This window comes from Candoia aspera, chromosome 1 (assembly GCF_035149785.1).
Source record: "Candoia aspera isolate rCanAsp1 chromosome 1, rCanAsp1.hap2, whole genome shotgun sequence".
NCBI classification, from domain to species: Eukaryota; Metazoa; Chordata; class Lepidosauria; order Squamata; family Boidae; genus Candoia; species Candoia aspera.
Genome location: NC_086153.1, coordinates 342,315,945 through 342,340,930, shown reverse-complemented (window position 1 = coordinate 342,340,930; position 24,986 = coordinate 342,315,945). Strand labels below are relative to the sequence as shown.

General features: G+C 51.7%; 1 protein-coding gene across 1 annotated transcript; it reads right to left on the bottom strand.

The window, feature by feature from the left end:
- Nucleotides 1-19: 19 nt before the first annotated feature.
- Nucleotides 20-20,634, bottom strand: ATCAY (ATCAY kinesin light chain interacting caytaxin). The gene is made up of 12 exons (XM_063290994.1): nucleotides 20,545-20,634; nucleotides 15,743-15,801; nucleotides 14,434-14,658; nucleotides 7,780-7,965; nucleotides 7,509-7,611; nucleotides 6,411-6,542; nucleotides 4,729-4,815; nucleotides 3,775-3,873; nucleotides 2,974-3,009; nucleotides 2,822-2,860; nucleotides 1,767-1,799; nucleotides 20-1,098 (listed from the first exon to the last, which is right to left on the bottom strand). Exons 1-12 carry the CDS (start codon nucleotides 20,619-20,621, stop codon nucleotides 1,089-1,091), a joined length of 1,086 nt encoding a protein of 361 aa, XP_063147064.1. The 5' UTR covers nucleotides 20,622-20,634; the 3' UTR covers nucleotides 20-1,088.
- Between the last annotated feature and the right edge of the window lie 4,352 nt (nucleotides 20,635-24,986).

Genomic DNA, 24,986 nt, shown 5'->3' with positions numbered 1-24,986 from the left:
CTGTGCCATTTTCAGTGAGCGAGTGATGTGAGTGGCTGCAAACTTAGTGGGGTTTCAAGCCCACCCTTGATCATTAAGCTGCTAAATGGTTCTGATCTGGGGCCTCTCTCCCCAATCCCCTTTGGCAGAGTTCTTATTCACACTGGATATTCCTCACATTTGTTGTGCTGGAAACCAAAACCGTGCTGAAATGTGATTCTTGTTTAAGAAAAACCTACATCCTGTTATAATGTGTGCCTTTTCTGGCTTGGCTGTTTTAAGTTTGCTTCCTTTCCTTTTTTTTTTTTTTCCCCTTGCTTTACGAGATCTGGGTCTGTCTGCACATTCTGTCGCATCAGGATACAAAGGGAGGGGATGATTGTCCAGAGTCGTAAAGGCAGTCAAAGCCGTAAGTATATTTGCTGCGTGATGCTGACGGTTGAAGGATGTTCGTTGCTGCCGGGGCACTTAGGATCACGAGAGAGACCCCTTCAGGAGGAGGATTGTGATGAATATTCTCTTTCGCACCGTTTGCTGCGTGGGATTTCAGCACGAGGTCCCCGGTTCAAGGGTTAAGGGGGCGACACGTGGATAGACTTTCCAGGTCTATTGGAAAAGGCCACCCCGGCTGCATCCGAAAGGAGGAAGGCTCATCTTAAGCCGTTCCTGACGCAGCGATGCACAAGACTAGCATTTCTTCTTGCAATTATCTGGTAAGAAATATGTGCTTTCCACCTTGGCATTGCTACGCTGGCCTGCAGCAGCTACAGGAAAAGCCTTGCTGTGTAAAAATCAAGATCTCCGTTTTCGGACAAGACGCCATCGTATCCCAAAGTTGGATAGACGGATGCTGCAGAATATCTCTGCCACACAGTGGAAACTTTAGTGCTCAGTGCCTTTCCTGGAAAGAATTAGTCATTTGCAAACTCCTGTGTGTGATGGAATCTCTCTAGCCGGCTTTGCCTTGGGAGTGGGGAAGCAGCGGGCTGCTTCTTCTGATGGGCTGAAGATGAGATGTTTGCAAGGTCTGAACACCAGGAAGGGCATTTATGGTGGGTGATACATCAGGTCGGGTGTTCCTTCAGCGCCATCTGCCTCTGCACCTCAATTCATGACATGCTAGAAGGGGTAGGGAAGAAAGAGAAAATTAGGCAGAGTTAATATTTGAAGACTGCAAACTACAATTTACATTACAAAGCTTAACAGTGTAAGCAACCAGCAAAATAGGATAATCAGAATTGGAGCCATCCAATCTATTTACAGGTAGTCCTCACTTAACGACTACAACTGGGACTGGAATTTTGGTCATTAAGTGATGCGGTCATTAAGCGAGGCATCACGCGACGAGACCCAATTTTATGAACATTTTTACCGCAGTTGTTAAGCGAATTGCCATGGTTGTTAAGCAAATCATGCGGCTGTTAAGCAAATAAGTATTCCCCATTATTCAAATTTTGTTACCGCCCATCTCCCCCAAAAGAGGGACTCAGGGTGGTTTACAATAAAATTAATACTATAACAATAAACATTAAAATCCCATAAAAAAACAAGTTACAAATATAAAATACAATATAAATAAATATAGAATCCAAGTGGCTATAAAAATTCCAATCCGACAGGAGGGGCTCTAAGGCGCGAGCCACCCCCAGGAATATACATATACTTGGTTGACACCCCAAGGAGTTTCTTGGTTCTTAGCCGAGGACTCGTGGTTGTGACTTCCTAAAAGCAACAACTATCCCCAAACTTCAAGAGGTGAATTTTAATTTAAAGAACAAAATCCAAACCTTGTTTCCTGATCTTCTGAAGGAAGGGCAGCCCTGTTTCGGAAGGCAAAGTATTTACAAATGTTATAAAGTGCATTCATTTCTTTAAACGCCACAGTTACTAAGGGCTGCCCCAGACACGCTGAGGCCTCGAGCAGAGAATCTAATGTTCCACACACACCTTTGAAGTGGCAAGTTATTTGGAGACACGGCAGAAAGAATTTAGATAACTCCCAACTTCCTGCCAGTACTAATTAGTTGCTGGAGGTCGCCTTCTGTACCTAAGCAAAGCATCAGCCTTGGGGAGCCCTTTTCTATGGTACATGCAAAGGTAACTCTTAAGCCCTGCAAGCGTAACAGCCTGAAGATGGGCCACACATCCCACAGGAGGCTCTTGATGGACTCGAAACGGATGGAAACTGAGGAGAACGTGAACAATCCAGCTTTTAAGTCCACGGGGACATTAGCTGGCCAGACTTCGCTCCTCCCGCCACCCCAGCCTTTGTCCTGTGGGAGGAGAACCCCGTTTGACTACAGTGGCAAAAGAATCCGATGGAGTCTGGGAGCCCCTTTTCCAACGAACCGATTTTATTCAAAGGCAGAAGCGCTGGGGATCTGCATCTCCCCTCATCGGGCGGGTGGAGTGGCTAATGTCAGCCTTGCTAGGTAGACCAGACAGGAAGCAGGACCAGAGGAACTAATTCTACTTTATTGTAAGGCTACATTAACAGAATCTTGCAAGTCTGAAGGTACAGTTCTCCCACCATCTTCTCTACAGCCCGAGAAACTGGGGAGGGTCCCTTCTGAGCCTCTTTCTCCTCCCGTTATGCAGCTGCGGGCTCAGCTGCCTCTTATCGGACCATTCCCTTGGCAGCGTCTCTTCGCCTGTCTCCCAGGGTCTTTCCCACACACATCAGACCGAAACTGGATTTAGGTTAAAGCCGCTCAAGTGCCTTTGAACAGCCTTTGGGAGTGGAAAGGGGGTCCCCACCTCCCCTGGATGTCTGGCTGATCTCTGACTACCTCCGGCATGAGAGAGGGGATGCCGCAGGTGAATGGCAACGGGGGAAGCTTACCTCTCTCTCTCAGCCGGGTCCTGTTTCGCTCCTTCTGCCCTGGAATGAAACAAGTCAGGGCCACCTGAAACGTTCCCTTCCCGGAAGTGGCTGCCCCAGTGAATCCGGGGGACCCCACTCCTTCCCTCCTCACCCACCGAAGGAGACCTTACCGTTCTTTTCTGGCCTGGCTTCGCTCCTCTTCGAACCTACAGCAAAGGCAGGGAGGACATCAGGGATTCCCTGCCACATGGGCATCTCCTTGGCAAAGCGCCCCCTTCCCTCTAGGCAGGAGAGGACCCCCCAGATGCTGCTTCTGTTCCCTTTGCCTGGATTATTCTTTTTTTTAAAAAAATTGGGCAGAACCTGGTACAAAAGACCTCAGCCAAACAACGAAATACCAAGTGATTAATACTGAGTGGATCAGATATTCCACAGGAGACTCAGCCCTATGTTGCAAGATGATGATGATGGTGGTAACGATGCCTGGTGGTCCTTGACTTACGACCACAATTGGGACTGGAATTTCCTAAGTCATTGCGGTCGTAAGTCGAGTCACCACGTGATTCATGCTTTTACAACCATTTTTACGGTGGCCATTAAGCAAATCCAGTTTCCCCAATGGGTGTTTTTTGCCAGAAAACAGCAAAAAATGTCCCAAAATGTGATCACGTGACCGGGGGATGCTGCAGCCAGTCATAAATGCGATCCGGTCATGAAGCACCCAAAATGCGATCATGTGATCATGGAGGGGTACGACATTTTGCAACACTCAGAAGTGCTTTACAGGCAGTAAAGCTTCCGTTCCAAGACCATTGTAACTTCAGACTCCCGTTAAACAAATGGTCGTAAGTCGGGGACTACCTGTACATAGTAAATGGTTGAGAAACCAGCTGCTGAAGGAATTGGGGGAAGCTGGAAAATTGATCTTTCTGAGTGTGAGGGTTCTGAGAAACTCAAAATATAACACTTACTGCAGGATGCAATCTGGAATCTGGACATGCTCCATGGGAATATTATGGGCTAGCTCCTCCAGGGTATGAACATACTGGATCTTGCTGATGAATTTCACACTAGAAGAGAAATAATCAGCACAGACCCCTAGTTGAGCTTTCGTTGGAGGGTCTTGTATAGCTGTTAGTTTACAGGCGTTGCAAGTAATGCTAATCTGTGTGAAAGCCACGGGGATCCAGTTGCTTTCAGAGATGCCGAAATCCTGCATTAGGGCTAGGAGGGCTGTCGGAGAGAAACGCTGATCACTTCATTCTACGCAGGAAGGAAAGCTTTTCTTTCCCCGCTGGACGAGAGGCTTGGCGTTTCCCTTCCGTAAATCACCAGCCAAGGCAGACAGCAGCGTGGTGTCCACCTGGAATGATCTAAGGAAGGGTGGACCCGGTGAGCCCCTGGACGAAAGACCCCGATGAAATCCTAGCACCGTAGACGAGGCTCAGACCCCCGAAGAGGGCGATGGCCCACGATTCCCATACCGTTGCCAGGAATCTACATGACCACAAAAAGGCGGATTGGCTGAAAGGCAGATTTCATTTTTACGCACCAACCAAGCAGAGCCACCAACTGGTGGCCAGCTTCTGGCTTAACTCCCCCTCACGGATCCTAGCTCAGGCCATTTGTATCTATCGCTAAGATTTTGCCGTAGCCAGTGCCCGCTATAACTCCTATAATCCTCAGCCAGTGGCCATGTTGGCTGGAGGTTCCAGGCAACCAGGGATGAGGGGAGTTGCAGTCCAACAGGTCTAAGAGGTTGGAGAAAGCTGAACGGCAACACGTGGGTGTTGCTCCAGGACTTCCGCAACCATGCAGGGCAGGAGGAAAGAGCTAAACTTGACGTAGCCAAACCAAGAGACGCAAAGAAAGCAATCATTTCAACCCTGTCTCACTGGGTTTCGCTCCAGCTTTTCGTCCTTTACCTGATGAACGGCCGGGATATGGCCAGCACCGTGCGAATGAACCAGGAAGGGTGAACGATTATTAATGCTTTCAGGTTCTTCCGTAACCTGTGAAAAGTGGAGGCAATGCACTTAGAACAAGCCAGGGGAGAGCAGCTGTACCTCAGTGACGCAATGATTCTGCACCACTATGAGACTTAAAAGAGAGCCAGTTTGGTGTCACGGTTAAGGAATCGGGCTGGAAACCGGGAGACCTGAGTTCGAGTCCTGCCTTAGGCCCGAAGCCAGCCGGGTGCCTTGGGCCGGCCCCTCCCTCTCAGCCCCAGGGAGCAGGCAGCCGTGGCAAGCCACTTGCAAAAGCCTTGCCAGGAAAACTGCAGTCGCCAGGAATCAAGACGGGCTCAAAGGCACCCAAAAATAAATAAATAAATAAATAAAATTAAAAATGGCCCTCAAATCGCTCCCACTAAACTCCAGGGCTGGCTGTATCTGCTTTGTTTTCTGTCTCTGGAAAGAATGTGGATGGCTAGATGTACATATCCGCAGTATTCACGCTTAATTCTTTTTTTTTAAAAAGTTATATGCCATTTGTAGAAAGCTGTCCTCTGTAAAATTCAGGATAGCAATTATAACTGCAAAACATCTGTCAAATATGCAGTGCTAAAAGGTCTTTTATTCAGGCTAAAAACGCACCTCTTTTGAGACCATCCCCAAAGGATACAAGGAACTCCAACTTCTATTGGCAAGTTACCCCTGAAAATGCAGAACTGGTTGATGTTAAGGTGCATCCTGGGGGAGGGGGGGACTTGCAAAAGGACCCCCCTCCAAGACTGGACAGCAGGGGGCAGCCTGCCAGCGCCAGCCAGCATAGGACACCCCCCTACAATTTTAGACCTGGAATTGCCATTAAAGCTCATCCAGGCCGCGGTCAAGCCTGCTTAAACTGCACCCACGCTGCAGCTGTGGCGGCTGAGACTATGGTTTGTCTTAGTCCACCTCCAGTTCTTCTAGACAAAAATTGGTTGTTAAGTGGTACAGTCGTTAAGTGAGTCACCATGTGACCAGAGCCAATTTTATGACCATTTTTACGACGGTCATTAAGCAAACCGCTGCGGTCATTAAGCAAATCCAACTTCCCCAATTGACTTGTTTTGCCAGAAACCAGCAATCATGCGATCGCGAGACCACAGGAAGCTGCAGTCAGTCTTCAATGCAAGCCACCTGCCAAGTGCCTGCATTGTGATCACATGACTGTGGGGGGTGGCACAATAGTTTGTGACAGTCCTAAGTGTGAGTATAGGTTGTAAAGCACTATACCAGAGGCCGTCGTAACTTCAGACCGTCGTTAAACGAACAGTCATTGAGCAAGAACTACCTGTATGTGCCATCAAGTTGTCTTTGACTCCTAGCACAGCATGATTTTCCATTTGATGCTGGGCGCAAAAGGAAGAATTTCTTCTTTTTTTTTAATTTACTGCCAAAAGTCCTGATTAAAAATGCCTTGCTCTGAGGTGAGTTTGCGGCAGGATTCCAGGCCAACCGTATTTAAAAAGAGGGAGTAAAATGCGAGAAAATACCGACCCCCGGGAGTCAGGACAGTGCGTGGCAACTGCACCAAAAAGCGAAGGGAGAGGGCGATTCCAGCCTCAGCGGAGCAGGTGGAAACCAACGGCCCGTTTCTGCGGAATCCAGCCCTTCCTTACCGTCTGTCGATCATCTGGTAGCACTTTTTCAACCAGCCGATTCCCGGCATTCTCCTCCGCGGAGTGGCGCCGTTCAGATACACAATCATATAGTCCTCTGCAACCAGCAGCTCCAGACTACTAATCACGTACCTTTCGGCCGGAAGACAGAGAAACTGGAGTTAGGAAAAAGCGTGTCTATATCGGTCTATCAAAGGACGCAAGGTTGGGGGTGTCCTTTTAGATCCGGGCCTCTCCCTAACTTATGGGAGTGGAAGTCCACCCGTCTTAAAGTTGTTGAGGTTGAGAAAGCCTCTTTTAGATATATTGTGACAGTTTATTACAGTGTGTTGTCAAGAAAAAAGGAACAACTTGCATTAAAAGAACTTGTGACTTTCCTTTTAGAGAGTGGAAAGAGAAAAATAAATATTCAGGTAGTCCTCACTTAACAACCACAATTGGGACCAGAATTTCGGCTGCTAAGCGAAGCAACATCTGACCCGAGTTTACGGCCTTTTTTGTGGTGGTTAAGGTGATGGGCTAGAAACCAGGAGGCTGAGACTCCTAGTCCCGCCTTGGGCATGAAAGCCGGCTGGGCGACCTTGGGCCAGTCCTTCTCTCTCAGCCCAACCCACCTCACAGGGTTGTTGTTGTGGGGAAAAGAGGGGGAGGAAGGAGTATTAGGTATGTTCTCCGCCTTGAGTTATTTATAAAAATAATAAAGGCAGGATAAAAAAAAAAAATTGGTTCTGCCGTCTCGCCTGGGGCGGGAAAGGGGGTAACCATTCTTGGGGGTGGCTCGCACCCTAGAGTCCCTCCCACCAGCTTGGAATTTTCTAGCCTCTTGGATTTTATATTTATTCATTGCATTTTATAATAATTGTAATGTGTCTGATTTTTATGAGATTTTAACATTTCATGGTTAAAATGAGATTTTAACATTTCATGGTCGTAGTTTGTTTTTATTGTAAACCGCCCAGAGTCCCTCTTCTGGGGGAGACGGGCAGTAATTAAATTTGAATAATAAAATAAATATTAATTAATTAATTAATTGATTGATTGATTAATTAAAAATAGATGCCCTCCCCTTCTTTGCAGGACACAGGAAGAGCCACTCACAGGAAGAGGTTCTCCATGATGTAATGGTAGTCAGGCAGATTGCTGTCTGGCAAGTAGCAAGCCGCAAAGACGATGATGGCGTTGAGGCCTTCCCCGTAGTAACCTGAGGGAGACAGAGGCATCAAGGGAACTGATGCGCTGCGTCGGCCGTGGGACTCCCCCACCTCCTCCTTTCTCCCTGGGCACTCACCGCCTGACGGACCCGCTCCCTCCTCCCCAAAGGACTCCCCATTGGAGCCCCCCGGGGCCTCCAGGCTGCCTGAGCCCTCACCTCCATGGGTGACCACTTTCATGTACGGCTTGATCATCTGCAGGTCAATGCGGTGCTCCTGTTCCCCGATGATGACGGTCCTCCACAGGCGGCCGTTGGGGGCACCGCCATCTTCCCCACCTCCGTCTCCAAATAAGTCTGCACTGTCCCCAGGCATGTTTTTGGCTGTGGCCACGGGAGTGTCATCTGAGAAGGAGAATCCAGAAGGTGACCCTGTGTCATGTTCGCCGTTTCAATGTCTTTGATGCATCGTAACGTTTCGCATGTCATTACTTGGATGCGTGTTTTCATCTCTTTGGGGAGGATGGGAACAGTTATCTTTTGGCTTCGCTTTGGTATGTATTTGTATTATCTACTGCGCTCAAGGTTACTTTCCCAGGCTAGCAACTCTGACGATTGCTAGCACCTGTGCCGGGCGGGGCTGTTACGAGGGAGGCGGGATACGTTTGCACCAAGGGTTTAAGTTTGTATTTGGCGCGCTTTTGCTCATTCTCAGCTTTCTCTGTATTTGTCTTTAGTTCCCTAATAAATCAGATTTCATTCAGCAGCCTCTTGTGAGTCTGAGTATTTGGGCTAGGGCAATCATTACATAAAGCTGAGAATCTAAGATCCTAACTCCGCTGGCCCCTGTCCAGGAAAGACAAGTGTCTAACCCTGTGAGGGAGAGAGCCTGCGATGACCGAACCCGACATAATGATGATGGAAGAAGGGGAACCGGACTCGACCGTGAGGCAGTCCGGCCGACCTTCCCAAGGTGGGGAGCTGTCAGCCATCCGAGAAGAGGCGAGCTCCGAGTCGGAGAGTGAAGCCGGGGGGCTGAAAACAGCCCCGGAGACCACCGTAACTTCTCCGGGCGAGCTGCTCACCTGGGATGAGACCCAAGGAGATGCCACGGTAGCGGGGGGCCCATCATGGAGGCAGAGATACCCATTATCCCCCAACGTGGTGCAAGTGCAGCCAACGGAGGGCTCACCCACTCCGGATCGGATCCGAGTACTGGAGTCCAAAATGGATTCGTTGGAGGCTATATTGAAACAGCTGAGCTTGGATGTGACCTCGTTGCGAGAGGTCCGGGAAGAATCAAGCCAGCGACATTCAACCCCTTCTTCCCAGGGGCTGACCCCGGAACGGCGACGGGCGGTGCGGAGGCGCGAAGGGGACCAGTCGGTCCAGATGGAAATCGCAGCATCGCCAGGGCGATCGCCCCGGGGCCCCGTGCCGCCCCGAGCCAGGGAAGCACAAGCCGCGGCAGCACCGGTGGCGGGAGGTGGAATGCGAGACTTCCCTGTCAAGTTTGATGGGAACCCGACCAAACTCTCGTTCTTCCTGACGAATGCGAAAGCTTACATGGAAGAATGGGGGGCGTTTTTCCAATCGGAAAAGGCAAGGATCATCACCATTGCCACCAAACTGAAGGGGAGGGCGGCAGACTGGTATGTCCAGATGTGCCAGTCGGAAGCGCCTGAACTGGAAAGTTTCGATGAGTTCCTCTGGGCGTTGAAACAACACTTCGAGGACCCCTTAGCAAAAGAGAGAGCAAAGCGAGCCCTGAAGGAACTCAAGCAGGGGTTCAGATCAGTGGCAGATTATGCTCTGGAGTTTAAAGCGCTAGCTGGAAAGGTGGATGACTGGTCCCAAGCAACCATTATCGAGCTATTCAAGGATGGCTTGAACACAGAGGTGCTGCGCTGGTCCCTGGGGAGGGATGACCCCTATACGCTGTACGAATGGATCCTGCTGGCGGGGAGGGCTGAACATGCCCAGGAGATCTTTGCCCAGCGGAAGACCGCCAAATCGGGGCGGGAGGTGAAACCCAGCCGCCCATCGAGCACCGGGGGGAAACCGGGACAACGACCCTGGGACGAGGAGCGGGAGAAGCGGTACGCAAAAGGCTTGTGTTTGAGATGTGGTAAGGAGGGGCATCGAGTGGCAGCATGCCCGAAGGCAAAGGGAGAGGAGCGACCCGGAAAACCGTCGGCGAAGTCCCCTGCATTGCCGAGGAAGCAGAAAGCCGCGGTGGCTGAAACCGAGGGAGACGACGTGATGTTCTACGACATTGAAGGGGAGACCGAAATCCCGCAGCCGGCAGGAAACGCCAGCCACCTGCTCTAAAGGGCGCCGCTGGGCAGGTGGTAGAGGAAGGGCGCGAGCCTTCATCGGTGAGTGGCAGTTACCGCATTCTCACGGTGAAATTGAAATTGGGCTCCCAATCCAAGACTGTAGAAGTATGGGCCATGATTGATTCGGGGTGTTCCCGGTGTCTTATGCACCCCGACGTGGTAGCGGCTTTGGAGCTACCCACTTTCCCTTTACAACGACCCATCGCGTTTACACAGCTGGATGGGTCCATGGCAGGGGGCAAACCGGTCACCCATTTTACAGGGCGCGTAGCCTTGCAACTGGGCAGCCACCAAGAAGGGTTGTCTTTTGTCGTGGCTCCTGTGGGGGGGCCCTTGGTGGTGTTGGGAGTACCCTGGTTGGTACAGCAAAACCCCCAAATAAACTGGGTTTACCGAACTATCACGTTTAGGGATGGGTTTTATCAAGCGGCCGAGGGGAAGGGTGCCCCAGAGGAGATGGTGGGGGTTGCGGCAGCTGCGACTCCGCCTTACCCGGCCCCTCCTCTGGAAGGCTTGCCGGCCGAGTACAGGATGTTTGCTGATGTATTCGGTGAAAAGGAAGCCGACCAGTTGCCCCCCCATCGAAAAACGGACTGTGCCATAGAACTGCTGCCCAACACCCAATTGCCCAAGCCAAAGATTTTATTCCATGACACAAAAGGAACTGACTCTGTTGAGAGACTTTGTGGACAAAAATCTGGCGCGCGGATTCATTGAGCCGGCGAATTCACCGGTGGGGGCGCCGGTTCTTTTTCGCCCAAAAAAGGATGGGACATTGAGACTTTGTACCGATTTCCGCGGATTAAATGCCGTCTCAATTTCCAACAAATATCCCTTGCCATTGATCAAAGACATGTTGTCACATCTGGCCAAGGGAAAGATCTTCTCTAAGCTTGATTTAAGAGAAGCCTACTATCGTGTACGAATCAAGGAGGGGGATGAGTGGAAAACTGCATTCAATTGCCCCTTGGGAGCTTTCCAGTATAAGGTGTTACCGTTTGGTTTGGCTGGGGCCCCTGGGGTATTTATGCAATTAATCAATGAGGTACTGCATGAACATCTGTTTAAAGGGGTACTGGTGTATTTGGATGATGTATTGATTTATACTGAAACCATGGAAGAGCATGTAGCTCTGGTAAGGAAAGTATTGTGTAAACTCAGATCAGCTGAATTGTATGCCAAACTGTCTAAATGTGCCTTTCATCAAACCCAAATTGACTACTTGGGGTATAGAATTTCAGATAAAGGCATAGAAATGGACCCTGCAAAGGTGCAGGCTATCATGGACTGGGAAAGTCCCCGCACCCGCAGGCAACTTCAAAGTTTCCTGGGGTTCAGCAACTATTATAGATTATTCATAAGGGGATTCGCTGAGATTGCCTTGCCATTAACTGAACTGCTTCGAACAAAAGGGGTGGGAGATACTCGGAGAGTCAAGAATCCCGGAGCGCTGTTGCGGTGGACGCCTGCTTGTCAAACGGCGTTTGAGCGGCTAAAAGCAGCTTTTGTCAAAGAGCCCATTTTACAGCATCCTGATCCCTCAAAGCCGTTTGTAGTACAGGCAGATGCCTCCGATTATTCCATTGGGGCATTGTTGATGCAACAAGACGGGACAGGATGCCTCAAGCCCTGTGCCTACTTGTCCCGCAAATTCTCCGAGACTGAAAGACGTTGGCATGTCTGGGAGAAGGAGGCATTTGCAGTCAAAGCCGCATTAGAAGCTTGGCGGCATCTGTTAGAGGGCGCAAATCACCCCTTTGAAGTATGGACTGATCATAAAAACCTGGAGGCTCTTAGTACCCCTCGAAAACTGAGCCCCAAACAGGTCCGTTGGGCTCAATTTTTCAATCGATTCAATTTTCAATTGAAATTTATTCCGGGGAAAAAGAACTTTTTGGCTGATGCCTTGTCAAGGCAACCTCAGGACTCTGGGGCAGCGCCAGAAGTGGTTAGCACCCTATGGACGGCGCCCCAATTGGGCATGCAGGCTGTGACGCGAAGCCAAACGCGCGCGCAGCAGCCGCCCACCACGGACGCTGCTCAGCCAAGCGCTTTGTCAATTCCCTCCCAGTTGCAACAAAAGTTTCTAAAAGAACTGAAAACGGATACTTGGTTGCTTGCGAATAAAGACAGTGTTACTTTTGACAGAGGCTTCGCTTGGAAATCTAACCGCCTCTATGTTCCTGAAAGCCTCAGAAAAGATGTGTTACTACGTTCACACGATGACAAACTCGCAGGTCACTTCGGGTTTGTAAAAACCTTGCACCTGGTTCGGAGACAGTTCTGGTGGCCCACATTACGTAAAGATGTCAAAGACTACATTGCCTCCTGCACTGTTTGTGCAATGTCTAAACGCAAGGTGGGCAAGCCCCAGGGCCTTCTGCAGCCGGTGGCCGCCCCTTCTTCCCCTTGGGAGGAAATCTCCATGGACTTTATTGTAGAGCTACCTCCCAGCCAACGCAAAACGGTCATTTGGGTGGTCAAAGACTATTTCTCCAAACAAGCTCACTTCATCCCTTGCGTGTCCATTCCATCGGCACGTCAATTGGCTCGCCTATTTCTTGTACACGTGTACAGGCTACACGGATGTCCCTCCCGCTTGATTTCGGACAGAGGTACACAATTTACCTCACAGTTTTGGCGGGCGTTCCTCAAACTGTTGGGCACGAAACAAGCCCTGTCCACGGCTTGGCATCCTCAGACGGACGGGGCCACTGAGGCTGTAAATTCTACTCTGGAGCAGTACCTCCGAGCTTTTGTGAATTATCAGCAGGACAATTGGGTAGACCTCCTACCGTTTGCTGAAGTGGCTTACAACAATGCAGTGCATCAAAGCACTGGCCAGACCCCATTTCGGGTAGCCCAGGGTAAAGACTTTGTACCTATCCCTGATCTACCGCAACCTCCTGCAGGATCAGCCACTCCAGATGATTGGACAACACAACTGGCAGACTCCTGGCCAATGATTCAACAGGCATTAGCTGATGCACAATCGGATTATAAACTGTATGCTGATCGAAAGCGAGCCCCCCAGCCTGCATTCCAAGTCGGGGACTCGGTTTACCTTTCCACCAAGTTCCTCAAGTCCTCACAACCTTCAAAGAAACTTGCGCCTAAATTTGTGGGTCCTTTCCCGATTACCACTCAGATTAACCCTGTGACTTTTAAACTTGACTTGCCTCATAACCTCAAACGCTTACACCCTGTTTTTCATTGCAGTTTGCTCAAACCGACTATTCCTTCTGACCGCTGGCATCGCCAACCTCCACCGCCAACCCCCATCATGATTGACGGTCAGCAACACTTTGAAGTTAAAGACATTTTGGACTCTAGACGCCTTCGCAATACTTTACAATATTTAGTTCGGTGGAAACATTTCCCTCATCCAGAGTGGGTCGCTGCACCAGATGTGGCTTCCCCTGTCTTAGTGGCCCGTTTCCACTCTGCTTACCCCACTAAGCCGGGTCCCTAGGTGTATTTTTAGGGAGGCGGTATGTCATGTTCGCCGTTTCAATGTCTTTGATGCATCGTAACGTTTCGCATGTCATTACTTGGATGCGTGTTTTCATCTCTTTGGGGAGGATGGGAACAGTTATCTTTTGGCTTCGCTTTGGAATGTATTTGTATTATCTACTGCGCTCAAGGTTACTTTCCCAGGCTAGCAACTCTGACAATTGCTAGCACCTGTGCCGGGCGGGGCTGTTACGAGGGAGGCGGGATACGTTTGCACCAAGGGTTTAAGTTTGTATTTGGCGCGCTTTTGCTCATTCTCAGCTTTCTCTGTATTTGTCTTTAGTTCCCTAATAAATCAGATTTCATTCAGCAGCCTCTTGTGAGTCTGAGTATTTGGGCTAGGGCAATCATTACACCCTGGTGCCAGGAGTCGCAAACATGACCTGGCACAGAATCACAAGGTCTAAGGAGCTGGTTTATTGTACTGTCCAGGACTGAATGCACCCGGGACCCCGCAGGCTGACTTTCGAGGCCAGTTGGACCGGCCGGCTACTGACCTCCTCTCCAAAAGATGGGGGATCAGCCCCCCCCAGGGTCAGCCTCTGCTTGAACACCTTCAGTTAAGGGAAGGCCACCTCCTCCCTCCATGAGGGATTTCCCTGTCATTGCCCTGTTAGAAAGTTTTTTTTCCTAACATTTAATTGGAATATGCTTTCCTGGTGCACAAAAGCTCTATGGACAACAGAATTCCTTGCCAAGGGAAGCCAGACTAACTTCATTTCTGCTGACACTCCTTTGGCAGGCAAAAACACTTCTGTTTAGACAAGCATTTGCTGATCGAACTGAGTTGTGGAATAACTTTTCAATTCATCAAATTTATTAAAATTAAACCCCGTTCTGACTGCTTTTTTTTTTTTAATTTGTCCAGCAGTTTGACAACAACACCTACACTTCTGGAAGGTCATCCCAGCTAGGAAAACCTGACCTGAATGTCCTCCTGCAATTGGTCAGACTGTCAGTTCTGACCTCAGCAGCTCCTGATAGGATACAGAGCAGAAATAGGTTACCCATCATCTCTTACCCTCCCATTCCAGTTCATTCCCGTTCCCCAGGAATTCCAGGGAGTCTGTCTCATCGGGAGTTTCAATGTCATCCACGTTGATATCCAGGTCATCCGGAGTGTCCAAGAAATCGTCCGACAGGAGTGAGCCTTCGCTCTGGTCCAAGGAAATGTTAATTTCTGGAGCAACAAGTGTCTTCCGCTTGTGATGAGCCCCATTACTAAAGCGTAAGGAGCTTGGTGGAGCTGTGGGGTTTTAGTACAAAAAATTAAAACATGAGGCAGTCCAGAAGAAACGTGTGAGATTATTGCTGTTATTCAAGCAGTAATAATCTTGCAAAAATTTGTAACGAACAAGTGGTATGTAACTGCAGTCCAATATATTTTAAAGGACTGCAGAGTGGGGTCAACAGTTAACCAATTTAAAAATTATGATCAGTTTTAAGGAGAGGAGATTCTACTTAATCTCCTCCCTTATATATGACACACTTATATATAGCTTCTAAACTCTGCTTTTATTACAATGCAAAGACATGCTGGTTTCAGCATCCTTCTACGTCTCAATTTACTGTATATTACAAAGGTATATACAATACATTTCACCTTTTTCCTAAATTTTATACTGCCACAGGATGCTGGATCCTCCAAACCTATTAATACCTCCTTTTTCCTAATCTTAATCTTTTTCAATAAGGCTATCAACTATTTGCAATGGGGCAACTGAGTGAACAGGCCCAGAGGTTGGATTCGATACAGCGACGCAGCGAAAAGGTCAGTACACCCAACGGCTGTGCCGGTATAACCAGAGACCCCAAACTGGTAAATCATCTCACGCACCGTGCTGAGAAAGTGGCTGGGTTCTCACCACACACGGAATCCAAAAGCACCCTAAGCCTGTCTTAGCCTAATCACTCAGCCCAGGTCTTTGGCTCCCAGCAAGGAGCATCTCCCAGGGGCCTTCCTCGATGCTGGAGAAGCAGGGTGGCCCAAGGATCTGCCCTCTCCCCATTCACACACTTGCAAGGGTGGTGAACACTGCCCTTGGCCACCCCACACTCCCTCCACCAGGAAAGGGGTAGGTGTGCAGAGGTAGACCCATCCTTGGAAGCCCTCCGGTGCAAATCTGGCCTAGACCAGAGGAGAACCATGGGCCAGAGGTTCTCCATCCCCACTAGAGGAACAGCCTCAGGACCTCCCTGTTTCCACAAAGCAAAGATGGAGTTGTGGAGGCAGAGAGCACCAGGGATTCCACAGTTCAACCCTGAGCTACGAATATTGGCTTCGATTGGTAAAGATGGAGTTCTTCTGCTGACCCTCGACTTCTACTCACCCAACACATTCTCCGATGGGCTTCCCAAGGACTCCATTCCTGCTTCCTCTGGGAGGGGCCTGGAGATGAGAGATTGGGGAGGGGGGAGACCAGGAAGCAAAAGGTCAGGCGCTCTTTCTGGGCAGCTGTTGCGGGCTCTAAACAGGGGAACTGCAGGACACACTGAGGATGATGCCTTCAAACAAATACATGGAGATGGTGCTGGGAGGAATGAGGTCGGCTGTGAGGACAGAAGGGAAAGCCTATTGAAGGGATGGAAGAGGGTGGAAGAACTCAGCCTCAGGCTCAGACTCAAACCCAAGCTAGGCTGCCTGTGAAAAGGAAAAGGGGTGGGCAGGAGAAGCGCAGAGGCGCTGTGGTCAGCAGCTGGATGTGCTGGAAAAGCTGTGGGCTGCCATGATGGAAGGCCCCAAGGCCATCTGGACAGTGGCGGAGAGGTGGACCAGGTGAGCTCGGGGAGGGCCAAAAGCAGGGGACCTGAAGAAGCTGGGCCACTGACAAGGGACGGGGCAGTGGAGACGGGGCCACCCCTGCAGTTGCCTTTGGTGGCTGAGCAACCTTGAAGGAAGGTCCATCAGCAGGAAAGGAGTTGGAAGCAGGTGAGGAGCTGCACTGGAGAACTGACCGAGCTGGAGGACTCTGGGACAGGCAGCCAGAGGCCAGACTGGAAGAACAGCCTGGTATGGGGGCTTACTGGAAGACTGGTCCTGTGGGATTCCTTGGTGGAGAGATGCCTTTTGGGGCAAGAGAAGTGGAGATTAGCTACGCGGTAGAATGGGTTGCCACCGGAGATCAGGGCTAACCTCCTGGAGGAGGGATGAGACCAAGACCCGAGATGGGGGCGGGAGGATTGGGGGTCGATGAGTGGGTGCCCAGGGAGTGGGCGGCTGCAGGGAGCTGCTGCGGGACGAGTCCAGGGCAGCATGGAAGAAGGTGGTGGTGGGAACTGAGGAGAAGCCAGGATTTGAGGGATGGAAATGGGAGCCCCCTTGGGGGGGGGGGGAGACTGGGGAGTTGCAAGGGAGAAAGGAGGAGGAAGAGGATCGTTGTGGTGATGGGCAGAGGGGATTATGGTGGGAAGTTAGGCAGGGGTTGCCCCCAAGGAAGCAGTTTGGAAATGAGGCCAGTCTCTGCTTCCAGCCCCAGATTTCATCTCAGGGGCCAGGTCCCCATGCTTCCTTGCTTGCTTGCTTGCTTGCTTAGTTATTTCTTGATCATATTTATATAGCCACCCATCTCACATAAAAGTCACTCTGGGCAGCATACAACACTTAATTAAAAAACAATAAATACATAAAAACAGTCACAATTAAAAAATAACTATAAAAAGGCACACAAAACAAGAGGGGATGATATTATTCATTTTTATTGAATTTTAAACTGTTTTATTGTGAACTGCCCAGAGTCCCCCGTATGGGGGAGATGGGCGGTGATAAAAATATGATAGATAGATAGATAGATAGATAGATAGATAGATAGATAGATAGATAGATAGATAGATAGATAGATAGATGATAGATAGATAGAGAATATTAACCACAGTAGGAGAGCCATCGCCAAATCTCCCTGGTCCCCTGGGACGCCCAGGCCTGATGACATGGCCAGGTCTCTTTAAAGAAATCCCCTGCATCTTCTGAACAAATCTCACATCGACTCAACCGTTCCTAGTCCTCTGAGTGACCACCGAGAAGTCAATCAACCATCTTAAAGCGATGGGTATTTCTATTCTCTCCAACTAACCTTCTTCGTTCTCAGATATAAAAGTAAAAAAGAACCATCTCTGGACACCCCCACAAACAAGAGCCAGCTAGAAACTGTCCCTCCTGCCCAAGAGACTTGACTTCAGCTCTGTTGCCCCCCATCGCAGGGTGCAAGAATCTGGTATTTCATCTCACTATAAACAGGGCTCGCATTTGAAACACAGCAGTTGCTAGAATCCTTAATGGCTTCATTAGCTTTTCTACTAGAAATCTACTAATCCAAAGCTCCTGTGTCCTTGAATGCCTCCAATGCCCGTTCTCATTCCAGCTCATCGAGAGGAGCCAGACATATTGCAAGCCAAAGGCAGTCCGTTTTCTAATCAAGCAGGCCAGACATTGCCTATTTTGCACAAAGCTGGAGGCGGCCAGCCTCCTGCCCACGTTTGGCCAAGCCTGAACCTCTGAGCCGGCCGAAGTAAAATCATCTGCGGATTTACCTAGATTATAGGAAAAGCCTCCTCTGAAGGCTGAGGTTTGGTATTATGAAACAGGTTTAAGACACAGCTATCTTTAGACAAGAACAAATGCTATTTCACACTCGCGTCAGTGTCTACACACCTGCGCCAAAATGGAGAGGGTGACACATAAATATGCATCACATTCCTCCTCCTTTTAAAGCAGGGCTTCTCAGCCTTGGCCACTTGAAGATGTGTGGACTTCAACTCCCAGAATTCCCCAGCCAGCATGAAGTCCACACATCTTCAAGTGGCCAAGGCTGAGACGCCCTGCTTTAAAAGTTCTTTGGGGCCTCCCTAGCAGCTCTACTTCAAAGCCTTCCTAGGACAGGGGGATCCCCTCGCCCTGAAACTTTTACAGGTTGCCTCAGCGCTGCTCCCTGCAACAGCAACGTGAGAGCTAGAAAAGGCAGCCATTGTGCAAATATTAAAAAATAAGAAATCAAAGAAGACTCTTTCCTTGTTGAAACTTTCAAGGAAAGGCTGATGTTGCCTTAACTCCTAATTCCCTGTCTTGGATTTTCATCTGTTTCACTTGCTGTAGATTCCTCCCTTCCCCTTTACTCTTCTTCTGCTGAAATCCAGCTGATCACCCCCCCCCCCACTGGGGGCTGTTCCGATCATATGACGCTCTAGTCCTTCCGTAGACAGTGCCTGCATGAGTCACCTCTGCCTGGGGTGACTCACTGAGCATGCTCCCTGCATCTTAGCCCGGAGCATCTCTGGAGCATCACAACACGCCAGGAGCTGAAACACAGCCCAACAACCACAGAGGTTTCCACTTTCTTTCCCTCCTTGCTTATCCTCACATCCTTCTGACTGTCTTCCCGGGACCAACATCCTCAGCAGGAGAATCCTTTCTAACCACACAGAGCAGTGTTTCTCAACCGTGGCAACTTGAAGATGTGTGGACTTCAACTCCCAGAATTCCCCAGTCAGTTTTCACCTGAATGCTTTTTGGTGAGATCAACAAAGAGCAGGCCAGGTGATCAGCTTCAGTCACACCTGTGCCACACGCCGCACTTCCTGCTAACAGTAAGGGCAGGACTGGTCAGTCTGGGCCCGCTTGGGACCACATGCTACAAGTGCAACTGAGCCCAGTTTCACCCCAGCCATGCTCACATGATCTGGGGCAAGTTAGGGTTGCTAACCCAGTTCTTAGCAAGACACCGTACCACCTTTGCACCCACTAACAAGAAGGTCTATGCAGCAGACCAACACATCCCCGGGAAACTTAGTTCCCTCTGCAGCTGTGACTTCCAGAGACAGTGCTCAGCTAAGAGGTCCAGAAGAAAGGACACAGACTCTCTCAGATGGTCGGTCTGCTCTGGCAGCTGGGGCTGGACAGAGAAGCTACTGTCCAGAGGACAGAGAGTCCCTGTGGATCTTCTCTAAGAGACTTGCCAAAGCTGAAAAAGCCCTTTTTGACACAGTCAATCTTGCCCAACAGCCAACTATGGCAACAGTGGGTGTCTGTTTGATCGTATGCAACTCCTTAATTTTCCCAATGAAAATGCCCAGGTTCCGAATTTCATGGAATCAAATCAACGATAAAATCCTCCTGATAGCTAAAAGATAACAGTTGTGTAAACAGGCTCAGTAATAAACAATAAAGCGTAAAGATACAGTAAGATACAGCCCTTAGGGACAGCATCGTAAGGGCATAACAATTCAGCTGGAGCCCCAAATACTTTTCCTATCTGCAGCCATTAGTTTCCAGCCTCTTTATTAATCAAATGTTTATCCTGCCCTTCCACAAAAAATAGCATTCAAATAGATTATTAAATGAAAGCAATTCAATTCAAACCATGAAAAATGCCTTGAAAAAAGAATGGACAGCATGCCCCAGTAGAAAACCGGCTGCACAAACAAGTCCACTTTAACATCCTACTTCCTGCCTGCAATGAATTTTTGCGTGCCAGGATGTCTGCAGATCAACCTCTGGACATTTGGCCTGAAATCCACATGTTCTACAAAGAATTGTGGGGGTCGCTCTGGAGATTGTTGTTGGAAGCCTCTGGCCAAACCGGTGGGCAAAATATGCAGGAAATTCCACCTGCCCACACCCGGCATCCCTGCCAAGAACGTTCCCTCATACCTGTCCAGACGGTTTGTCCAATTACCAACAATTGGTAGCAATCCAGGGCCTCAAAAAGATATATTTTTTTCAACTCCATCTCTTGCTTAAAAACAAACCAACCTTGGGATGCCAAGGATTGAACTGCCCACCTGCAAAGCCTGTGCTCGGCCTTTCAAGAGCGCCCCTTGCTTCCAAAACAAATCCAAGTTTCTAGTCCTCATGGTTCTGAGGATTGGAGCACAGGCTGCCGCCTTGTGCAAGAACAGCCTGTTTGCCCACCGAGATCGAGATCGCCTCAAGTCTCAACCAGAGAGATTTCTGAGGGCCAAGGAAATGCCTCCTTAAGCCCCTGAATGATGGTGGGCCCAGAGGGAATGCTCTCAGATTGGGGCCTGCCTAGAATGCCGCCCCCCCCCCGCCTCCCATGTCTGCTATAGGATGGCGCTTGCAGCCCTTCATTCTCTGGGAAGGGGGAGGGAGCATCCCTTCACCCCAGCAAGGACTAACCTGGGGAAGTCCTCATCTTGCCATTCCTCCTTGACATCCACATTTTCCATCCGCAGCGTGGCCTCCGTGGTCCCCATTCCGCCTTTGCTGGAAAGCAAGCGTGCCTGTGAAAGGGGGCCCCGGTCCTTGAAAGAACAGCACAGCCCTTAAGACTCTTGGTTGGCCTGGGAGGGGACACCCCCCCACACACACACCAACCTCTCTTCCCCGTTCTTGACCTTTTCCTTGGCAGACGTTTTCCATTCCCAAGAAAAGAAACTCTTTCCAGCTTCTTGGTTTTCCCTGCAGAATTCTTGACTCTTCCCTTTGGAACCACAGAGCCCGGGGGACATTGCCCAGACACTTCCTGAGCCCCCAAATCGCTGGCATTGCCCTAAGTCTGGCCTGCAAGGAAGGGCTGCAGCAGAGGGCCCTCTGCACTGGGACCTCAGCCTGGCAGGACTGCCGGCCCATCCCTTGGGGGGCTTTGCTCCTTCCAAAGGGGTCCCACTGGCCTCTCCTGCTTCTCCCACCTCCTGACCCCCACTGAGGCTCAGGAAAAGGACCATGTGCAAAGAGTGTGCATCCGGCGGAGGCATCCTGCATAGCCCCCTGGGAGGACCAGGGTGTGGGAACTGAGACAAGGGAGCCATGAATTAATTAAGCCGACCTCTGCAAAGAAGCAAGAGGAGGACCGGGCTTTAAAGCTGGTGAGATCATCTTGCCTTTCCCACTTTCCTGCAAGGACCTCACTTTTCATGGCTGCCTCTGTGGCTTTTAAGCACAGTGGGTTGGACTCAGAGGCCTTACGTCCGGTATTTTCCCCCTTTCGTTCGAAACCGCTCCGGACTTCTTCTTTTCGATTAAGGGGTGGACAGGAGTAAACATATCATCACCCAGCTGTCCCGTGGGAGCTTTACAGAATAACGTGGAGAGGGGCTTCAGCTTTAAGGAGCTTGCCGTCTAAAGCGGGGGGCACGATTGGGGCTGCATCTGAGCAGCGCGGGTCCCTTCACAGAAAACCAGGTTCTCTAGCCGGTGGCGACGGGCGGGCAGGAGATCCGGGCACGGTGAGAAGCCAGCCCGCGCTGGGTGCCTCCGGTCCCCTTGGGCTGGGCGGCCGCAAGCGGCGGAAGGGGCTCCGGGCCCTGGGCTGCGCGTCCCAGCCGACGGGGGTGGCGGAACCAGCAAGGCTGAGCCGACGCACGAGGCGGGCGGCGCTGCGGGAGGAAGGGAGGGAAGAAGCCCGGCGGCGGCGGGGGGCAGCGAAGGCCGAGCCCGCAAGCGCCTCCGGGCAGCTGAGCAGATGCGCGGCCGGGCCTTTCCAGGTTCCTCGGGGGCATCTCCGAGGCCGGCGCCTGCCTCTCTCTCCAGGGGCATCAGTTCGGGCTGCGTCCGGGGCACCTCGGAGATGGGGCGGGGTGGGGCTGGGCAGAGGGTCCCCCGTGGGCAGGGTTGGGGCGGACGCAGTCCGGCGAGACCCACCCGCCGTCGGGGACCCTCCGGGCGGCCGCCCCATCCCCGGACCCCCCTCCCCCTCCCGCGGGCGGGGCGCGGCTTACCGGGCCCGGCGGCGGCTCTCCCCGCGTGCGTCCGGGAGCCTCAGGCGGGGGAGCGTGGCAGACGCGGGTCCCGCTCCGGCCCGGCCTCCATCCGCCCGCTGCGGCTGGGCCTGCCCGGGCAGCGCCCGATGCTCGTGCTTTGCGCGCCCGCCGCGCTGGCGGCAGGCTGGAGAGCCGCGCTGCCGAGCGCCCCCGGGACGAGGGACCGAGGCAGGAGGCGCGGAGGCGGCCGCTCACGAGCCCCGCGGCATCAGCGGCAGCCGGACGGGGGACTCGGAGCGGAGGCGCCCGTCCTCGCCGAGGATGCTCAGCGCCCAGCCCAGCCCCGGCGCGGCGCGGTGCGGTGCGGCTGGGCACGGCACGGCAGCCGAGCGAGCGAACGAGCGAGCAGCCCCAGGCGCGCCCCCGTGCGCGAGCCGCCGTGCCCCCGCCCTCCCTGGGGGAGTGGATGAGCATCATCGGCGGGAAGAGCCGAGCCGGGGAGCGGAGGACTCCTGCCCCGGAACAAAGGGGCCTGGCCCCGGCGGGAAGCCCGCCCCCCCCCCGCGCCGCCCTCGGACGGACTGCGAGGCGCAGACGACCTCTGTCCCCAAGGCGGGCGGGCGGTGGGACCTACCTACACACACCCGCGCTGGCTTTATTCCCTCGATTTATGGGACTCGGACAGCCCGGGGTCAAGCGCCGAAGGCCACCCATCTAACTAGCTGACCACCTTGTCTGCAAAAGAACTAGATGAGCAGTGCTGGCAGGAGCAACAATGGGGGCTGCCGGGCGTCGGACGGGCATGGGGTGGCCGGAGGCTAGTGGCCTGGGGAGGGCCTTGACTCAGGGGACACCACCCGCCATGCAGGCCGAGGGGCTGGGCCGGGCTGGAAGGCCCCCTCGCGACATCAGGGCAGGAGCGCGCCGGTCCACCTTGGCACTGCTGACTCCGCAGAGGACCAGCTGCCCGACCTTCTGGGAGTAAGAGACTCTGGCCGGGTCTCTGGGGTGGATGGGGCAAGGAGCCCAGCCAGATGCCATCCAAGGCGCCTGTGCTCAGAGATGTGCCCCTTGTGCGGCCTGTTTGGCTCGCTCCCGGCCCCCTTTTAAAACCATCTCAAAGAGTGTCCAGTGTCCCCTCCGATGGCCACAAATTTCATCTTCGTGTTCCTTTTATCTGTCCTAAACCTCCCTGCAGGGACCCCAAGTCCTAATATGGGGCAAGAAAGTGAAGGACTTGGCCTCTCTGGCTCAGTGACCTGTGGGGGATGAGCTTTAAAAGCTAAATGGTGTCAGAGCTGGTTGGCATGTGGATGGGAGACCACCTGAAAATTTCACAACTGTAAGCCGAAGCTGTTCTGTATGAAATCTTCTGCAGGGGACCCAAGGGGCTCTCAGCTTTCTCCCTGCACAGAGACCCTGTCCCTGTCCCAAACACTAAGGACACGGACCATCAGAGTTACTCTTCACTTCTTGCAGGCTGGGGAGGGATGAGTCCTTTTCCCAAAGCCAGGAAGTCAACACCAGTTTCCCAATTCAGGCCTGTCTAGATATATACGTATATGAACTTCAGCCCCCAGAATCCCCCAGCCAGCATGGCTACTGCAGAGAAATCTGGGAGATGAAGTCTACAGGTCTGGAGGTTGAGGGACGCTGCGCTGAACCCAAAGTGGCCTTAAATGGTTATTTGCCTCCTCGTAATCATTGCAATTGCTTCATTTAGCTGCAACTCTCCCAGCAAAACAGGACTTTGGTTGGTTGGTTGGTTTGTTTGTTTAGAAAACACATGAACACCTGTTTTGTGCACGATAGCCCCAGGCATTTCACACACTGGGCAAAGGGCCACTGTGGGGAGATGGCAAATGTGCCTCGCCATTCTTCCCAGGAACCCCCTTGTCCGCAAGCCCCAGGTTTGTTGAGTCACAACCCCACAACAATACTGCATCTCAGTATCGAGCTCTAATCTCTGTGCCTCAGTGGGGTCTTTGCCCGTCCTGGAGGAAGCTTCCCTGGAGCGGAGAGGGCTTGAGGTCTTTTCCCAAAGTTAGGCATCAAAAGGTACCTTCAGCTCTTGACCTGGGGGCCTAAAAAGGGGTGGGTGGGTGTCTCCTTATCTCCCCAGGCCTTTAAGCAATCACTTATCATTAAAAAAAAATTGACACTAAATGGCAGTTTGGGGCAGTGGTGAAGGTGCTGGCCGAGAAGCCGGGAGACGTGAGATCCAGTCCTGCCAATCGAAGTGACTATTCGTAGCTCAGGGTTCAGCTGCGGAGTCCTGGTGCTCTCCGAGCCTTGTTGTTTTCTTGCAGACGTTTCATTGCCAGGCTAGGCAACGTCTTCAGTGCGAGGAGGGAGGGGGCCTTGCTCTCAGTTTATACACCGTGGCTTGCCCTGCTTGTGTTGGTGGGGGTGTTGTTGGTAGGGGTGTTGTCCTCACAAGGAGAGAACAACACCCCCACCAACACAAGCAGGGCAAGCCACGGTGTATAAACTGAGAGCAAGGCCCCCTCCCTCCTCGCACTGAAGACGTTGCCTAGCCTGGCAATGAAACGTCTGCAAGAAAACAACAAGGCTCGGAGAGCACCAAGGACTCCATCTAGTCCTGCCTCAGGCACAAAAGCTGGCTGGGGGACTTTGGGCCAATCCCCCTGTCTCAGCCCAACCCACCTTGCAGGGTTGTTGTTGTGGGCAGAAGAGGAGGCAGGAGGATTAGGTATGTTTGCTGCCCTGAGTTGGCCCCTCCAAATTTTTTTTTAAAAAAGGGTCAAGGAATGTTTCCTGCTAGATCAGGGGAGCCACACGGTATTGGGGCTCAGGGCAACTGGATTTGGAGGGGTCTCAAGGCCCGCTCAGCTGCACAGCCAGTGGGTGATTTCCTCCCCTGATCTACGTGGTCCAATCATGCCAGGGGGGCTGGGA

Bases quoted from the DNA above. Each gene is read 5' to 3' on its own strand.
- ATCAY (XM_063290994.1), bottom strand. From the start codon at position 20,621: ATGGGGACCACGGAGGCCACGCTGCGGATGGAAAATGTGGATGTCAAG. The intron at 15,802-20,544 runs GTTAGTCCTTGC...TCTCATCTCCAG, and splicing joins CAAGATGAGGACTTCCCCAG to GCCCCTCCCAGAGGAAGCAG. The intron at 2,861-2,973 runs GTAAGGTCTCCT...GTTTCATTCCAG, and splicing joins AGCCAGGCCAGAAAAGAACG to GGCAGAAGGAGCGAAACAGG.